The sequence below is a fragment of the Nannobrachium achirus genome (genome assembly GCF_963921795.1).
Source record: "Nannobrachium achirus genome assembly, chromosome: 16".
In the NCBI taxonomy this organism is placed as follows: domain Eukaryota; kingdom Metazoa; phylum Chordata; class Actinopteri; order Myctophiformes; family Myctophidae; genus Nannobrachium; species Nannobrachium achirus.
The window spans coordinates 55080423-55100456 of NC_137823.1; the positions used below are offsets into that span (position 1 = coordinate 55080423).

General features: G+C 43.5%; 1 protein-coding gene across 1 annotated transcript in view; it reads left to right on the top strand.

Annotated features, from left to right (window-relative positions):
- Positions 1 to 2525: 2525 nt before the first annotated feature.
- LOC308301148 (kinesin-like protein KIF26B) overlaps positions 2526 to 20034 on the top strand; it is a gene marked incomplete at both ends in the record, with an annotated part of 40208 nt that continues 22699 nt past the window's right edge. Inside the window, 6 exons of the mRNA XM_080745040.1 lie at positions 2526 to 2569; positions 3378 to 3714; positions 8741 to 9358; positions 10992 to 11113; positions 11981 to 12152; positions 18542 to 18751. Of these exons, the coding sequence (XP_080601166.1) occupies positions 2526 to 2569; positions 3378 to 3714; positions 8741 to 9358; positions 10992 to 11113; positions 11981 to 12152; positions 18542 to 18751 (1503 nt within the window). The remainder of the gene's footprint in view (positions 2570 to 3377; positions 3715 to 8740; positions 9359 to 10991; positions 11114 to 11980; positions 12153 to 18541; positions 18752 to 20034) is intronic.

Genomic DNA, 20034 nt, shown 5'->3' on the forward strand with positions numbered 1-20034 from the left:
GACATCAGGGATCTCCATATAGTTCACAACATAGAATATCTTTTATGCCCATACATGGAGATCCCTATCTGAACCAGCCACACAGATATGGGTCATGTCTTGGCGGCCAGTGATATACATCGGTGACATCAGGGCAGTGGCGTTTGCAGGAATTAGATGAGAGGTAGGCTAAATGCCAGTCCCCCCAAAATGCAAGTCACCGCCCCCCTAGCTCCCTCAGGTGACGGCCCAAACCCCCCCTCCACTCCATGAAGACAAAAGGAGAAAATTGCATTTCTATGAGCAAGTGTCACTCTATTGAATGGATATGGTGATGACTGGCTGCCTGCAGTGCCTGCTCATGAATGGACAAGGAACTGGACAAGCTACTTTCGTTGTTGAGTTGGTGATTTCTACTCTAACTTGTGTACTTTCTACACAAGTTAGGCGGCCTATAGTCCGCCTAACGCTGTATACGCCACTGCATAAGGGTTCTTCATATATGGGCATAAAAGGGATTTTGGGGAATACCCATATACCCTTTTACATAGGTGATGTCACCGATATCACCTGTGATGTCACAGTGATGTGTCAAGGTGGTCAAGGGAACCACAGTGTCAGGCGTGCCAGACATCACAGTGACATGATGTCAGAGTGGCAAACCCATAGACCGTAAAGATGTGTACAAAAATGTCTACACGCGGACAAGCTGTGACGTTTCCCATACTATTTTTTTTTTTTTTTTTTTTTTTTTTTTAAGATTTGTTTTGGGGCTTTTTATGCCATTATTGATAGGACAGTAGACTGACAGGAACCCATAGTAAACTTGACAATGACACTATGTGGCACATAATTATAATATGAGTCTTCTTGTACTAGTGGTTTTATTTGCAAGGACCACCATAACTATGAGAGTTTACAAATGGAAGAGTTGCAGACCTGTTATGATCATTCAGATCTTTATGTGTGGTAATATATTGTCCACTAATGTTGTATGTCCGTGGCAAAAAAAATATTGTGACAAAAATGTCCACCACGAGCCAACGTGGCGATGCAGATGACCCCTGTAGAGGACTAAAATAAATAATTCCAGATTGGATTCAAAACGGTGTGGACTGTGGATTATCCCTGAAAATATTCACCTCCTCTGATCTTCTCCAATTTCATTTAGGTTCTGGACCCAGAGAGCCTGCACTGCCTAGTGCAGTGTTTTTCAACCATTGGTCCGGGGACCACCAGTGGTCCCTGAGGGGGTTCCAGGTGGTCTCCAGCTAAATGATGGTTGGTAACCAAATTTACAAGAAGTCTACACAATTATGTAGAAGAATTGGTATTCTGATCAACGTTTACCTATTATCGCTCCTATGGTAGGCTACCACATCAATACAGCATGGAATTGTGGACAACATCTTAACGATAACAAAATATTCTTTACGTTTATGTCTGAGAGGTTAAATCTCCATTGTTTGAGGGCACTAAGGTCAAATGCCAGGGCAGGAAGGCCTTCAAATAAAACAAGGTTTTAGTCCATTGAAAGAATTAATTGAATTTAGGGTTAAGGATGATGTAATGTATTGTAGACTATCTGCTGTGAAATAAATTATGGTATTTACATTCTGACCCATGCTCATCCCTGCGCCAATCAAATGCTGGATTGGTTTAACAATGGAGACTCAACAAAAGACACTACATGACAAGAAAGATACACTGGTGTCTACATAATGACAAGAAAGAGACAGAGGAGAAAGTGCTACAGTCAGCTGGGGCATAAAGGCCACTGTGGCCTCAGGGCATTACATTTTTTAAGGCCAAACTGAGGGGCAACGGTGGCCATGGCCTTCTTGGCCTCCATGAAATTCCTGCCCTGCATGGTGTCAACACGTTTCAACAGGGGCGTCACAAGTGATGGGAAAAGTGGGACTGAGTTACGAGTAGCCTGGTGGGCCAGCCTCTTTCACACGCTTAGGCCGGGGGTGGTGTTGTGCAGTCTGGAACCCCAGGCAAAGTTACGAGGGCCCAAGGCTCAATGTGTACGGGCCTTAAAGGTGGGGGTGCTTGAAAAGCCAACTCCCCATATGAAGAACATTCATGGACCAGGGGCCCTAAGTGAATCTGGCTGCATGGGCAGACCCATAAAGTTAGGGCAGACCCAGTGGTGTAAAGTAACTATAGACAGTACACTTACTTAGTACTGTACAATTTTGAGGTATTTGAACTTTACTTGAGTATTTCCAATTTCCAATACTTTTACTTCTACTCCACTGCATCTCTGATCCACTCCATACATTCATTTGAGAATATTAACAACTTCAGTCCTATATATATGGCCATTTGAAATGAGCTGATCTACAAGCTCACAGCGACACGTTGTGAGCTATTTTCAAAAGACTTTGGGACATTCTGCATAATGAGTAGGCCTACTTTTACTTTTGGTATTACTTTAAGTAGCCTATGTTTTGATACCAATACTTTCGTAGGCCTACTTTTACTTTTTTTTTAATTTTTTTATTCCAGACTTTTTCCACCACTGGGGCACTGGGCAGACCATGCAATCAAATGTCCACATCCATCCACCAAGTCTGCTGAGCCTGTAGGCATAGTCTACTCCCCAAAATATCTCACAAAATTAATGCACAATAATTCATTTGCACAATAGACCATTCAAGTGCAATTAAACCCCCAATTGAGATAGGCCTACATAGTTAGGCTCAGCATAAGCATTTTGATGTTGATTAAAATGCGAAAGAAAACATATAACCCCTTATTATTTCTACTTTCACTTTTAATCGCAGTTTACTGCCACCCTGTGGATAAATGTGGATATGTGCACAGTTCAATTCAATCACTGAAGTAGCGCTCCCTCCCTCCTCTTCTCCAATGTGCCCACTGTCATTATTACGCGCGCTCATTCTGGCCACGGCTGGTCTGGTGACAGACAGTGACACACTTCTTTATGTCTGTTACTACCTGTGGGTAGTGGATTATGTGCTTTAGGCGAGGCGGACTTTAAATACATTTAATAAAAGTGGACAGTAGTTAGGATTCCCTACTTTAAACAGATTTATAGGCTACACTAGCATGGATTCTCTCACTCGGAATGGGAACAAATATTCTACCACCGAGAGAGAAAAATATTGGGTAAGTCACACTTTGATTAGGCCTATAGCTCAACAATAAATTTAAAATCAAGCCAGTTTTATAACATATAGGCCTAGCTTATATAACATTGATTGCTGATTTATTAGAATAAACATTTGGGTGTGGTTTAACAGTTGTTCACGTCACTTGATTTCTTATTATTTCCCACTGTCATATCATACCCCACTGGCTTCCTTCTTTATAGAATATCGTTTGCATATTCCTCAGAGCGCAGTAGTGCCACGTTATTGCAAACCCAGCGGGCTTTGTTTCGAGGAGGGTCCCTCGGAGCGCCCCTCTCCTGATGGTGCCGGCTCCAGCGGCCACGCACACCGGACCCTGTGCCGGATAAACAGTGTCCCGTCATCCAAGATTCCCAAGGTCCAATGGGCTGAATCTGTGGACGACCAGCCCAGTAATAATATGGACATGATCGCACCTGCTGCCACGTATGGGCCCGATATGTCGGAGAATAAAGGGGCCTGGTGGTCTGACTCTGGCAGAAAAGTTCCGTGCTGTGAGAGATGCTCTGCGACTTTGGTTGCGCTGAAGAAGCAAGCGCTCAGCCTGGCCATTCACCACCACTTCTCCTCTAAGGTAAGATGCTTGCTACTCGGTACTCATAAATCGCTGGCTCAAAGTGTTGACATGACAGCGCAAAAAAACAACATATTATAGGTTGCTTGCTGCTCATTTAGGAAACAAATATATTTCAGTGGTTTTCAACCTTTTTCATACCATGGTTCATTATTTATCCGGAATTTGAGCCGCGGACCACCTTTAGCCAAAACTAATATTTTGTTGTTGTTGGATTAAGATTTTGTCCACCATGCTGTATTGATGTTCAAAATCACTCAAAATGAAAATTGTTCTACTTTGTGTAGGCTAGACTTGTACTTTCAATTAAATACATTATGTAAAAATGTAAAGTAAATGTAAATGCAGATGTTTAACAATAATTTAACTCTCAAAGAGTCCAACTCTCCATCATTTTGCTGGGGACCACCTGGAACCCCCTCAAGGACCACTGGTGGTCCCCGGACCACTGGTTGAGAACCCTTGACCTATTTTAATTACTGTATATCCAGTATACCCTCTGTATATACAAAGGGTGGGGGGGAAATAACACAATGGTAATTTATTATTGAACAATGCCCAAACCTTTTGAATACATAAAGGCCGTCAAAACAAATATTGTATTCTTTGGACGTTTGTTGAAAATGTGTGTTTTGATGCTCACGTGAAAGGTGGAGGGGGGGGGGATCTATACTTCCCAGCATCCTTCATCTGTCACCACGATCATCCATCAAATCAGTGAAGTAAACCACTGCCATTCCTGTGTGTGTGTGTGAGTGGTTTCAAATGGGCATGAATATTTCATCAAGGCATCCCTAGTGTGTCTGTCCTCTCCACAGGGGCAGAGAGAGAGAGACAATATTTATTTTTGTCCCATTGAAGGAGATACGCTACATACAGGCCTGAGCGGGAATACTGTTTTTTTCAGAGAATGACCTCAAGCCACAAACATGGTATATGCATAGAGGGTACGGTATATGCCATGAGGACTGAGAAGAGGCCATACTGTAGTATCTAATGCCTGACCACATAGGCTACCCATTTGCTAGAAATCTGATAAGCTTGCTTGCTACTTGCTGGTTTATCGATCGGGGCATTGTTTCTCAAAAGCATGCAGTATAGCTCTGTAATCACATCTATGAATTTACAGGATTAGGATGATACACTATAGGTCTGGCACATTGGATTAGTTTTCATAAAAAGGATATAGGCTATAGACCAGTGCTACTCAACCCGCGGCCCGCGGGCCGCATGCGGCCCTTTCCGCATGTCTGTGCGGCCCGTCATGATCATGCCAAAAAAAATATGATTTTTCTAAGCCTGTCAAAGTTAACGCGAAACGCAAAACGCGGTGATGTTTGACCCTCGGTGCACTCCGTAGTTAGGGATAAGAGTCAGGAAGCGAATGCAGTAGCAGTGCAGAGATGCAGGCGGCTACACTAGAGCTACAGTACAACGAGACAGTCAGACAGACAAATATGCGGAGATTTTGCAGCAGACAACCACAGTCGGGCTCACTGGAGCGGAGACGCATGACGGTCGTGCGATATGAACGGCCGCGAATCCCGCGATCGCCATGTTTCAGTCTAATGAAGACCTAGCCCTTGTCTCCGCTGCTTGTCTCTCCCTCCGCGACTCCGCCAGTCAGCTCCGACTATAACTCTATGGCACCGACAGTGCAAGCATTCCAACAGATCGCGCTGCAGCCAAGGAACTATGCTTATTAACACAAATCTCCTCCAACGAGCTGTTGTGTTTTACAAAGCTCAAAGCATCAAACTGTTTTACAAGTACAGTGCATCTGAGGGGGAGTTGAACTGTACTTGAGTTATTTTTCCATACAATAACTCTCTTCACCAAAAATAGCCGATCTACAAGCTCACAATGCATCTTGTGGTGAGCTTGTAGATCGGCTATGTCCCCCAAGAATAGGGATGCTGGGGTTTGAGTGATTGAATAATAAGTATAAACGTTTATTTATTTTAAATCTGTCCTATTAATGAAAAGGAGTGTTAGTGGCATGAGAAAACATACCTTTACGTTGCCAAAGTTCACTAGCTTTGCATACCCAGACACAGGGGAGGTTACAAAAAGGTTGAACCAGAACTGTTCATTTTCACTTCACATTTTGTGAATAAAGCCTAATTTGATAAAAAATTCAAATGTCATCAATGTCATCATTCCATCCATGACAATCTTTTGGTTCAATGAGGTTTGGCCTGGCTTATGGAAATGTGGCTGTTTTCTGTGCGTTTCCTTAATTATTAGACTGTGTACTGTACAAAATCAATGTAAACGTCCAAAATAGGACCGTCATTTTTAGCTTGCGGCCCTTTGGACTTTTGGTATTTTGCTGAGTGGCCCCTGAGCCATCTCAAGTTGAGTAGCCCTGCTATAGACTATATTACCTGAAATGTATAATCTAATGTAATATTGCAAAAATATAATGGATCTGATCGTTAAGTGTTATTTTGTCATTCCCATTTTCACATTATACATTTCAATCTAACACGATTCTTTTTATGTTCTTCTTTATTCTCTTTTCATTCCTTAAACTAGAATGCAAGATAGCCTACCTAAACTTGAACTTTCTTTCTTTGTATTTAAGCTTTGTCATAATGCAATGCACGGTGAGAGGGTAGAGAGTGGGTGGTGAGACAAACACATGACTATGTTTTTCTTCACTCACTGGAGAATGTCCTCTAAATATCGTCACTGTCGGGCAGAAACCTCGTATCTCCAAGTTTCAAATTTGTACATTTTTTCGCAAAGCAAAGACCCGCTTCATCATACAAGGCCGTCGCACAAAAGTAGTGAAAACAGCAGATCTACAAGCACACAACGCCTCGCGGGTGCGAGGCGTAGATCGTAGATCGGCTGTTTTCAACTAGTTTAAATCATTTTTAAAATGATAAATACAAAACAAACGGTTTTGGACATACAAGGTTTCCACCCGACAATGACAATATAATACTTCTTTGAGGGGGATTATGATTTTTGGTCAGTGACAGCCGGCTTAGGTTTACATACACAGGACTCAGAAAGTGCTCCCCTAGGCAGGAAATGTGGATGATTGGGCACACCATCAACAGACTGCTTGCACAATGGATGTAGGGATGGGAAGGAGGGGAGGGGATGGAGAGATGGATGAGGATAGATGGAGGGATGGATAGCACTGGGAGGGGTGAAGTGGACGCATGGATGAACAGGGACAGGTGAGAATGGAGAGGAATGCACGGATGGAGAGAAAATGGAAAATATAGATAAAATGGTCGAGGAGAAAGGGAGAAGAGATGATGGTATGGAGAAGATGGAGGGATTGATGGAAAACAGGGAATTGACCACCTTAAACCTGGCATAATGTGACATCATGTCATTATAATGTTTTCCCCCTGAAAATAGTAGATCTACAAGCATGCAACGTGTCGATCGGCTATTATCACCAGTGCTGTACGATGAAGTATACATCAGACGTAAGTGGTTAATTGATTGAGAGAGTGAGTGAGTGCACTCAATCTCTACTAGTAGTTGATTGGTGTCAGGGGAAGAGATGTGATCTGTTATAATTTTGTAAATTTGCAGACACTCTTATCCAGAGCGACCTTGAAAAAGGAGGATTGGAGTAAGTGGCATGAGCATAGTCAACATGATAAGGTCAAGTGGTCTTCAGGCCTTCAAATGGTAGATGTCATATAGACAGTAGACACCTCCTGTCCACCTCTGTTGACTGTTGTTGATCTGCAGTGAACCATATGATTGGCAACTGGATATAACTATGTAGTCTGACTTGGCAATTATTCACAGTTGCCTACAAAATAAATAAATAGACAAACAATTAAGTGCTACAAAGAAACTAGCATACCAGGTAAATATAGAATCTGTCTAAACAACATAAATAACATTTCTTTGCATTTGTGGGCAAGAAAACACTATAACATTTGTCTATCTAAATATACATAACATATGTGAACAAGTGCTTTCAACCTGGAATTCCTATTTTTGGCATGTCAGTAGGGTTTCAATATCACACGTAGCGAAGCGATGCTACTACGTGTTGTGAGATTGTAATTTGCCTCTTTTCACAAGAAATGTAAAATAGGGTGCCTTAAAGGTGGGATATTTAAAAGACACAGGGCATTAGCTCTTTTCTTTGTGGTTCTCAGAAGTATAGCAAGTTAACTTTTTGTTCAAACTCCAAAGTGTTGCATGATTCTGTTTTACAATTTACAAATTCAAGCAAATTGTTGAGCGACACGCTGAATTATAGATTATGCTTTATCAAGTGGGCCTTACAAAAGTACAATGTCTGCAGTGACTCTGCAGTGCTGATAGAAGGAAGGAGGTCATTCCACCCAGTGGGAGTATGAAGAGTTGAGGCTGACTAGAGCGGTGGCCAGAATAATCAGTTCTGTGCACAGTCACAGAACTGACAATCACATCTGCCAGACAGTCATTCAGTTCTGTGCAAATAAATGTGGTCATGACACTATGAGACTATATCTTCCTGATGGCATTACTTGTAGCCATTGTCTGCACAGCTAAAACAGTCATGATGAGACATACTGTATTGTGTGAGCTTGTAGATCAGCTACTTTCTGTGGTGAAAGTGCCACACTTGCCTCCCTTGGCTGCCACTTGCTGCATTGGCCTTCAGCAAGAGACCTTGTTCAGGAGAATGTGGCTGTACTATGGTGGGAAGCCCCAGGTGTGAATGTGTGTAGCTGTGAACATGAAGCAATGCTACAATACAGCTTGCATATACCCAGGAAACCCACCATGAGCAGAGGTTGAAAAGAGGCATGTGAGGGGAGGTATTGAGATGTGTTTCCCAAGAAATACTTTCTTGGGACGGTTGTCAAAGGTGATACAGGGCCATAAAATTTTGTTTTATCGCCACGTTGCCTCAATATTTAGACTTGCGCTATATGTATGAGTGATTACCCATGACTATACTCTAACTCCCTACACTTGGCGACCAGGACCGCTTTCCATTTAGTAAATGCAAAGTGTGCATAATTTATGACCTCCTTACTGTCAAATTCCACAGGACTCGAGTGCCGTGTCTACGTTTCTCAACGACAACCTCAGGGTCCACAGCAGCCGGTCTACGGGGGACCCCTGCAGGGAGCGTGACGGGGACCAGGGGACGTGTGGCTCCTGTGGCGCCCATCAGAGCCAGCTGAAGCAGGAGGCCATCTACGTGGCACTGACGAGGGAGCACGCCAGGTGGGCCGGACCCGGTCAGTCACCCGTCAAGACTTTCTCCAGTCAGTCACCCGTCAAGACTTTCTCCAGTCAGTCACCCATCAGGACTCTCTCCAGTCAGTCACCCATCAGGACTCTCTCTGGGGCCAACCACACCACCGCCGCCGCTGGGACGGTGCACAGATTAAACGAAACGAATGCTCTGAGAGAGGCTACCGCTACGATGGCTGCACTGGTGAACTCTCAACCACGCAGCAGCCAGACCTGCAGTCCCCACAGCCCGCGAAGCCCCAGGACTCCTCAGAGGACACCCCAGACGGCCAGAAGACGGGGACCTAAGCTCCCCAACCCTGACATGGGGCGCTGGGTGGAGGAGCAGCAGCAGCTGGTCGCATCTGCATCTAAATCTCTGTCGTTGACCAGCAGTAATGGTGTCCACCCCATCTACGCCTATCATCAGGTAGAGCTAAAAGCCTCCTCTTGGCACTAGATCACACATAGCAGCGCCCCCCCCCCCCCCCCTTTCCCAGCGTACATCCCCGTTTTAATGAGCTATCGGGGTAAAGTACGTCTTTACGGGTACGCGTGTCAGCGAGGCAATGATTCATAGCGGTCCGGCCAGACCGTATTTAGGTCCTACGTCCTAAGCATGGTCGTTTTAAAAGTGCTATCGCTAATGGAAGGGAATTGGGTCATGATTTATCCCTGTCATAAAAGCTGGCCAGTCAAAAAGCATTTGTGATCGATAGGGGGGGGGGGGGGGGGATGGGGCTTCATATTTAACAGGACAGCCTGTAAAATATGCATTAATGGAGCTGGAAAGCAGAATCCAGAATTCAGGCCACCCTCCCTATAACACACCCCCATGCCCAAACCCAACCAAGATATCAACTGAAAAATGGAAAGGATGAGGGAGAGCAGTGTGATTTTGAACGACGAGAGAGAGAGAGAGACAGAGAGAGAGAGAGAGAGGGATAGACAGAGAGAGATAGGGGGGACAGGGGGCGGTGTTAGAGGGCAGTGGCCAGTGAGTCCCATGAGGTTGAGTGAGCGACCGAGCGAGAGAGATGAGAGAGAGAAGACAAGACTCTGTCTGTCTGTCTGAACATACTGTATGACGAGATGTGGCGGTATCTATTTTAACTTTGTCTACTTATTAGCTCCATTCTGCCCCCACCCACCCCAACCCTTCACATTCCCACTCTTGATCTCCCTCGCAGACTGGCCCTTAGGTTCTCTTCTATGGCACTAATTGGCATTTTCATGGATGGATGTTTTCTTTGGCGGGAGGACGAACAGAGCTGACATCGTTTTCTTGCTATGTACAAAAGGGGCAGACGAGATGTGGAGCTGGGTAGGGGCGGGGCCCTTAGGGACCAAGATGCTGGCTGTCTCTTTGGCTCGCGGCGAGCCTTGGTGACTTCATTGTGAGCAGCGGTAGATACAGAGGCAGAACGGGTCATGTGCGATCCTTGTTGCACGTTCACAGACAAAAAAAACAACAACTAAAGGCCTGTCCATACTTTGACCGAAATGTTCGGTGAGTTGGACTTTCCGACGTGCAAATCTCCGAACTCTCATTCGGTCTAATGATTTTCAGAAGTCGCGAGTGACGTCATTTTGTAGTCGAACCGGACCTTTTGACCGAAAAGGGCGGTTTCGGGCAAAGTATGGACAGGCCTTTATTAAAGCTTCAAATTTAAAATTAGAACACACACGCACGCACGCACGCACACACACACACACACACACACACACACACACACACACACACTCTGGGCTCAACACCGTTTCAAGTTGCTGGGCTGCGGCATGCACAAGTGTGTGTGTATGTGCCTTTCTGCCTTCCTGTGTGCCAGAAGCAGTGATGATCACTAGACCTCTGCATCTCTGAGTCACGTCTTCGTCTCAGACAATCGAGTCATCACAACATTTCCTCGCTTTCCAAATTTAGCCAGTTAGAGACGCAACATGATGACTGACCATGTACTCTCAACATAGAATAACAAACACACTGATCACATGTTCTGCCCTTTTGGCAAGGGTGTACTGCATTTAGTTCCAGAGCTTTAATGAGCTTTCTCTTCTTTCAGACTACAGACGACGATACAGATGGTCAAGGTGAGGCTGGCAGTTTACACAGCAGCCCAAAGCTTGCCCACATCTCTAGAGTAGCTACCATTGCCAACTCTGCTGCCATGTCCTTTTTGGCCAAGTGAGTAATGAAGTGCTATCTTGCGTTGTTGTGTATATTGTGAAGATTGTTGAGGCTACTGCAGATGCTGTTTTGTATCAAAAGCAGGGCTTGGTGGCAATAAATACTGTAATTTGATCTGACTCTCTGAATATTGAATTACTATACTGTGTACTATGAATGAGAAAAGCTAAAAGTCTATTTTTTTCCACCAATGCAAACACAAAATGTGTTTTCGTACCAATTTCAGGTCACAGTTACAGTACATTTTACCATTAAAGGAGTAGTTCACCCCCAAAATGACTCATGCCATAGAGACTTGAGTTGTTGCGACCAAAGGTCGCTGTATACCATGAGAAATGTCGTAGCTTGTCCGTCGTTCTGTCTTTCAGTACAGGAAGTGATGTCACGTGTCTTTCCATACAGGAAGTGATGTCACGTGACATCACCTCATCAAAGATCAAACCCTGGATATTCATACTTCATACTGTCACTGTGACATCATAGGTGATATCACAGTGACAGTCCATATATGGGTATCCCTGATGTCATTTTCTCTTAGGAATGCGACAAAAAACTAAAAATATTATTGAAGTCAAGTCTCCATGACGTGAGTAATCAATAGAAAAAAAGTCATTTTGGGGGTGAACTACTCCTTTAAGCCAATACAATAATGTTTTAAAATGTATGGCTTAAACAGTAGACATTTCAAAGTGGAACAAATCTCTTACAGTTACATACGCCTCCTATCATAATCCTTGGATTCATGGCAACCTTTCATATCCGAATAAAGCTTCAGTGCCCAGTGGGGCACGTTAGGTAAGCAGAACTGGTGCTGCGGGATGAACGATTAACACCGCCTCCAAACCCTCTCCCCTCGTCCCGCAGGGCAGCCCAGAAACTGAACCTATCCACCAGGAGGAAAGGCCTGGGCTCTGACCCATGTCCAAGTCGCCCCCCTACCTGCTTCATGGGCGTGATCCAAAAGAGCCCTCCTCCAGTCCCTCCCGCAATCCTCCAGGCTGCAGCCCGGACCAAAGACTCACCCAACGTTGGCAAGGTAGACCATGGCATGACCGCTTGGCTGCTGCTCCCCTGAAACGCAGCAGTGTCATTTTGGAACTAAGAATGCAGTCAGAGGACAGTAATGTTCCGCATGCCTACACGTACCAGTACATACCATTTTCTTTCATTGCGTTAAAACCCCCTTTTTATCAAATTGTCGTTGTCGGGTGGAAACCTTGTATGTTAAAAACCTTCCTTTTTTTGGTTATTATTTTTAAAAGATTTAAAGTAGTGAAAATAGCCGATCTACAAGCACACAACGCCTTGCACCGCGAGGCAAATAGCAGATCTACAAGCTCACATTGCCTCGCGGTGTGAGGCGTTGTGAGCTTGTAGATCAGCTATTTTTGGCAAAGAGGTTTGGTGTAGAGGGGGAAAAGAGCAGACTAAGTAGAGTGAAAGGTCATGTTTATTAAGAATTGACTGTTCAAGTGGTTAAATAACACAAATTGACATGAATCCAAAATACACTGGTACACTGATTATTGTGTCATCAAACGATGAAACTATATGTTATCTATGGGTTGTGGGGGTCCCTGCTTCATCTCTCTCTCAACTAAGGGGTCCTTAGCCTGAAAACGTTGAAGACCCCTGCGTTAGTGAATAACACATTAATCCTAATTTGACCATTTGAACCCAAGCGTCGATCCACAAGCTCAGGTTGTAAGCCAAGGACAGACCCCTGGGGCATGCCAGTCAATGAAGTGCAGTATACAGTATAGGCTTTAAGTGGTTCAAGTCGTTCATTGGCCGTGACGACCCTTGTCAGACAAGCGGCGTTTGTGCCGTGACTGCTTGAGAAACCACACATTATAGGATATGCCATAAACCTTAAGACACAAAATACAAACTTACATGACAGTGTACCAGAAACCTCAGCCACAGACACCTTTTCAGACGTGTTTCTAACAGCCCATGGTAGCAGAAATACAAGATCGCAGTCTTTTTTCTGAGGAGATCCTGTATCACTCACTTCCCCCTCATGAAGTAATGCGGCGTTAATGCCTCCATCTTGCCCCCCTCCCGACTCTTCCCCAGGGGAAGGTGGGGAGAGATCAATATGGCTGCCTGCCCTACCCTCGCCTCGTAGATGGACTGATGTGCTTGGTCTAAGGTTACAGATAACGGCTCAGATAGACTGTCTCTCTCTGTCGGCCGCACCTTCCTAAGCACTCAGCTGTGTGTGTGTGCGTGCGTGCGTGTGTGTGTGTGTGTGTGTGTGTGTGTGTGTGTGTGTGTGTGTGTGTGTGTGTGTGTGTGTGTGTGTGTGTGTGTGTGTGTGTGTGTGTTCTCATGCCTCTGTGGGTTTTTGTCTGTGTGTGCATGTATGCATGTTTATATGTATGTATTTACAGTATGTATGAAAGCCAAGGCGGACTCTCTCTCTGCTTTTGTTAATGGCTTTTTAAATAATGCAACTCCCATGGATACTGTAGAACGTGACACATGTTCAACAGGGTTAGTGGCTCCCACTTTTCACGTATGAGGCATGAATACTTCGAAGCCTTCACTGACACCGGGCGTTATCATGCTGCAGACGGAGCATGCCTCTTATGCTAAAAAGAAAAAAAATCATCGATGGAGGATGAGGTCATCGTGACTTAATGCAGTCCTGCATGCCTTCAACCAAACCACTTTTGACTGGGTGTCTGGTGTCTCAGTGTACTCTGACTGGGTGTTCGCCTGTGTGGTTGGTCAGTTTGCGAAAGCATACATGTTATTCGCACTGTGATATTGAGCCCAGCTCCGGGTATTTGATGCAACTGCCAATTCCCTCTTATTCAATTGTTTGTTCTGACAAAGAGCATGAGATTGAAATGCCCAAGAACTACAGTATGCACAATTTCTTTTTTTCGCAGTGCAGGGTCATGTGGAGCCTACAATATTTTCAGTTCCCTCATTCCTCACCAAACGTCCCCCCCCCCAGCATTGACCTGCATTATTGAATGCTTAATTATTTTTTTATTTTCTTTGAATGGGTAGGTTTTTTGCACCTACCAATTCACTTCCACAATACTATCGTTTTGTGGTGTCCATTTTTAGCCCAAGGAATGTTTTTCGTGCAAAACAAATGCCTACAATGGATTCAGAATCATGAAAAACCCCTAGTTAGACCCCTCACATGCTACTTAAAGATGTTTTATCTTTTTTTCCTGTATAGTAAGTGAATGGATAGGTGCAAGAAATTATAAAAAATGAACCCCATGAGAACATATTTCAGCTTGGTAACTGGCAGAATCTTAAAATATACCCTTCAAGGATTAAGAAAAAACAGGTGGCAAAAAACTCACCCTATGCGCGCGGACCTGTTTATCTGGAACAATCAACACCCCCAAAAAAGAAAAAAGAAAACCTGAGATAGTAAAATATATATAGAATAGATTTATTTATCATTTGCACAATGACATTTAGTGCGACCCGCTCAGGATACAATATAGCCTATAGATAAAAATACCTGCAACAATCAATGCAGCATATATGATCCTATACACTGGATGGACACTGGATGGATTTATGTGTATGAAATATATCTGTGAGAAAATAATATTACCCGCATACTCTTATGCTCCTATGTTAGATTCATTGGCAAGTTAATGGCAACATTTCGAGCCTCAGTGTCAGTGGAAACTTCTGTCTGAACACGTGAGGCTTGAAATGTTTCAACAAATTCATCGATCGGAGCATGAGTATGCAGTAAATAAATATCCTTTTCTTATAATCATACGCCAACCCAAAGAGATATGCTTATTCTTTCAGCTTCCAATTAAATATATTTGTGAACATTTATTTCCAGGTTGTCTAAAAACATTTTTGTACATTCTGAGACTGGGAAATTGAGTTTTTTTGGCTATATACGGTAATACCACAGTTTCTGAGAGCACGGCAGAAATAGAGCTTAACACAGGATGTGCATAGGCAGCAGCCAGCTTGCAGCTCAGCTTGCCTCTATGGTCAGCACGAGCAGAGAGCCAGTGACTCTTCATTGATATCAATGGCACTCGACGCCCACCGTATCCACGTCCTGTGTGAAAGCCCCGTAAGGGAGTACCTGCATGGTGGCTCAGCCAATTAGTGAACAGGCCATATGCTCCTTGTAAGTGCAAGGACCCGGGTTTGAATGGTCTTGTTTCGCATCATGTCTCTCCTCTCTCTCCTCTTGATGTTGCTACACTGACCCATCTCAAATAAAGCATGAAAATGCCCCACCCCCTCCCATGTCCCAAAAGAAAAGAAATAGAGCTTAAAGGATAATCATGTCCACATCCTAAAAACACAGTTGGCCATGTGCTGGATAAAAATAAACGAGTTCATGAAAGGGTGAGATAACATAATTATCTGCACCCTTGTATTAAAGCTCACTTTATTTTATTTGCAACATCGAACATCCCTTTTTGGGTTGAAAGGTTTTCCTCACGTAAATGCATTTGCCTGAGAAATACCCTTCATTTGTGTTGAAGGAGAGCTTTCATTACAGTGTGTGGTTAGTATGTTTCATGAACAAGGCAGATATACTATGAAAATAATCATAGGACAAAATGATAAAACTTTTATGGGGGTTTTCACATTGGGAGCTTTTATTGCTTCTAATGGAATCATGAATCTTATCATGGTCTATTGTATAATGTGTGATATACACTATAGGCTGACTGGAGATTCTGCCGACTGTGAGCTATGTTAAGTGGCTGTTAAGGTTCCAAAGTATCCAACTAAAGCTTAAGACCTCAAAGCCCTTAAATCACCATGGCTGAGAACAAAGTAACTTTTAGGAATTAACATCATGATCCACGGAAATGGGACAGGAAATATATGTGTACGTAGTTCTAAGCGGATGTACCGTATCTGTACCATATTATTTTCCTGCTGAGTTGTCAACAGAAATGCTTTCCCATATTGCAATAAAAACATTAGCCTTTGTTACTCGTTCACCCATTCATGGTGTAATGTTAAATTGACATCTAAAGATGACAAGAAAGCAAATATGCAGCCTGGCAGCCTTGTCTTCTATGTCAGGGGTGCCCAAATCTTTTAACCTTATATTTATATTTATCGTCGTTGTCGGGTGGAAACCTTGTATGTCCAAAACCGTTCGTTTTGTATTTATCATCTATAAAATGTACTAAACTAGTGAAAACAGCAGATCTACAAGCACACAACGCCTCGCACCGCGATGATGAAGCAGGGCTTTGCTTTACCAAAAGACACATTTGAAACTTGGAGATACGAGGTTTCTGCCCGACAGTGGCGATATTTTAGTGATTATGTTGCGAGGAAAACGTTGAGATAATAGCCATTTTGGTTAGAACTGACTGAAAATAACTTTGTACTTCAAGTTTAAAATGATACTAAATATTTTTACAAGTGTCCAAAATAAATTCCAAATATTATCAAATTATCTCGCGGCACCCCTGGACTGCCGTCACAGCACCCCAGGGTGCCCCGTCACCCACTTTGAAAACCCCTGCTATGTTACACCCATTACAAAACAACTTTTAGCTTACCAACCCAGTGCTTTACACTATTGCCTATATTATTTATTTTAACCATAGTTGGACCTACAGTTATTCTGCAAAGGTTTCCCCTTTTTTTCCCACACAGGGGTTCCCTTAAGTGTTATATGTCACTTCAAAGTGCACGGTGGCTTACCTAGCCCTCATCTGAGCAGCAGTCTGGCTGTTTCACTTTGTTCTCTCCCACAGAGATGTCTAAAAATCTCTTCCGCAGCTCCTTAGCTAAATCCCTTATTTTGATAAGCGTATTTCAAAGGGAATGGAGTATACTGTAAATAGAAGCAGAAAGCTGTCATCTCAGGAGCCAGCTTTAAACAACGCCTTAAAGAATCTTTTTCCATGCATCCCTATATTCTTATCATGTTTTGGGGGGATATGCACCCTGGCCACAATATGCGATGTGAATGGCATGAACCTGTAGACACCCGGAAGTGGCGGAAGTGCTGTGGTTAACGGAAGTTACGTCATGCGTTGCAGTCTGTTTACATTCCCTGGTGAAACAAAACATAGCTCCTGACCAGCTCGTAAGTTAACTCGTTCTTTAGTAGAAACGTAAATGTTTAGTAGAATCCATGTTTGCTGCTTACTGTGCGAGCACTCCGAGCAGAAAGGACGAAGGCGTGAGGGAGAACAGAAAATGTTTCTGTGGGGAATAGATTTTCAGCAACACATGTGATTGGTCGAAAAAAGACAACTTCCGTAGACTACTCTTCGTAGATGAGTACAAAGCCTGGCTAAGCAAGGCTAGGGGATATGAGGTTTCCCAAGATGGATAAAACACGTAGCTGATTTGAAGTGATTTGATTTGAACCTTGTTGTCTTATCATCAGAGTTTAAAATGTTACAGAGCAGCCTCTGCTTTATGACCAACAAAAACAATTCCAACACTTCTTATTCTCTTCTAGCAATCTGTAATATGAGAGAAGTTAGCTGGGGACTGGAAGACTTTCTCAAACGTTTGTTCGTATCCCTGCAGGAGAATTTCAGCAAATGAATGAGGAGGTGAATGAGAAACACTTGTTTAATTTGGCAACTCTAACTGAGGTGTCCTGCAAAATAATTAACATTCATTAGACAAAAGCTGTTATACTAGGCAGGTTACCAGTTTACCATATGAACCTTTTTTTAACAATTTACAATTTAGGCATTTAGCAGACGATTTTAATCCAAAGCGATTTACAATAAGCAGGTAATACATTAATATTATAAGCAAGATAATCCATGTACCGGTATGTCAGTACGTCAACAACAATATAACAATGTATAGGAATATCAATCTAGAAAAAGCAATAACATACTGTAGGTAGACCACGCACCTAATCAGTAAAAACGTTTCTAAAACCTAAAAATGCTATCTAGCTTCATGTATGGTCATTGAGGGAAGGGGGTTGTTACAGTAGTGCTATGGGTTTAGGTGGTGTCTGAAGAGGTGAGTCTTCAGTCCACGGCAGAAGCTAGGGAGTGAGTCTGTAGTTCTAACTAAGTGCGACAGGGAGTTTATTCCACAGTTTGGGGGCCAGGAGGGCAAAGTGTCTAGGATGGGTGGATTTTTGTCCTGGGGTTTTTAGCGATGGTTCTGTCAGCATCCCTGTGTTGGCTGATCTGAGTGAACATGTGGGGGTGTAGGCGTTGATCAGGTTTTGGAGGTATGGAGGAGCCGTACCTTTGGATGCTTTGAAGGTCAGCATCAATATTTTGTATTCAGTGCGGGCCGCAACCGGGAGCCAGTGGAGGGAGTGGAGAAAGGGGAGACGTGAGAATTTTGGCTGGTTGACAGCCAGTCGTGCCGGAGCATTTTGGATCAGTTGGAGAGGCTTAAGTGAACATGCTGGGAGGCCAGTGACACTACTCTATCCCATTTCCCTCTATTGTACAGGTCAAGGTGGTTCTGAGGATATGTCCTTCTCCGTCTGCCGGGCCCTCTCAGCCATCTGTCTGCAGAGTGGACCCCTCCAGAAGAAAAGTCATTGTGATGGACCCAGCCTCCAGCGTTCAACCACGCGCTACGCAGACACAAGGCAGCGAGGGCAAGGCTCACCTGAAAACCTACACCTTCGATACCGCCTACCCACCAGAGTCTAGTCAGGTTAGTGTTCTTATGGCATGGCACCCCAAGGTGCAAGCCATGTATAACAGGCAGGGGCGTCACAAGGGGGGGAAAAGTGGGACTGAGTTACTAGGGCCCAAGGTGGAGGGAGGGGCCTTAAAATACTTTAGCTATTGAAAAATAGCAGCGCGGCACCTATTTTTTAAGCGAACATTTGTAACTCAAATTTTCCCTCTCCGGGATCCCTGGAACAAAATATTTTGAGATGGGGGTCCGTGGCCAAATACATATCATTTTGGGGGTCCTTCACATGACAAAGTTTGAGCACCACTGACATAGAAAGACATAGAAAAATGTTTTCCTGCTTTACCAGTATCTGACAAACCTCAGCTGATAAAATCAACTATATAACCCGGGTACAATACATGATATGCAGGGCAGGGACGCTGCATCATATCATGTGAAAATGGAACAATCTAAATTCCGTGCAGGACTAATTTTGACAGATGCTTAAGCTTCTAATTTTGGGCAAGATGACCTACATCAAATGCCTGCTACATTTCTCAGTCATACTAATTATACGTGTTATGTTCTTGTACTTTATACTCTACTCATCCACGGTTGGTTAACTCCCCTTGTCTAACCTGAAAACCATCTAAAAAACTACCCCACTGGTTAGCCATCGACAGCAACACAGTACATCAATTATCTTCAGAGCATCAAGCATTACTTACAGTATCGAACCCTAAGAAAACCATGATGTCCTTAATCTATCATACTTTTAGTAAATCGATTCGACTTTTTCTTGTCGGTGTCAGCATTTAGGAAATGCATGCAGATATTCTTTAATTGTCTAGTAGTTTAGCAGGCTGATTGGTGAATCACTTAACCCAGCATCCCTGTACACCAGACAGTTACAGCGGATAACAAGCTTGATTTTATATGACGACACTTTGCACAGGGAATTTCAGCTTCTTCCTTATGGACACAGGTCTATAGTTCCAAGGTGTAGAACAAAGTGCTATGAAATAGTTTTGTTCTTGCAGCCAGCACTCAAAAGAAAACAAGACGTACCGGTAGTTAGTATAGAAGTAACGTTTGTTTATTAATTTTTACCCTATTTATTCTTGTGGTAATTTATTAAAAAAGTTATCACATTTTTAAGTCTTGATTATTACTTGAGTACCCGTGTCTAGTCTATTGTCTGTGTTGCTTGTAACATGTGTGTCAAGATGGATGCCTTGTCTACTGCAAAGCAATCTGGCTAGCCATCGCCAAAGAAAAGGTAGATCCTTTTCAGTTAGGCTGTTCTTGAGAGACTA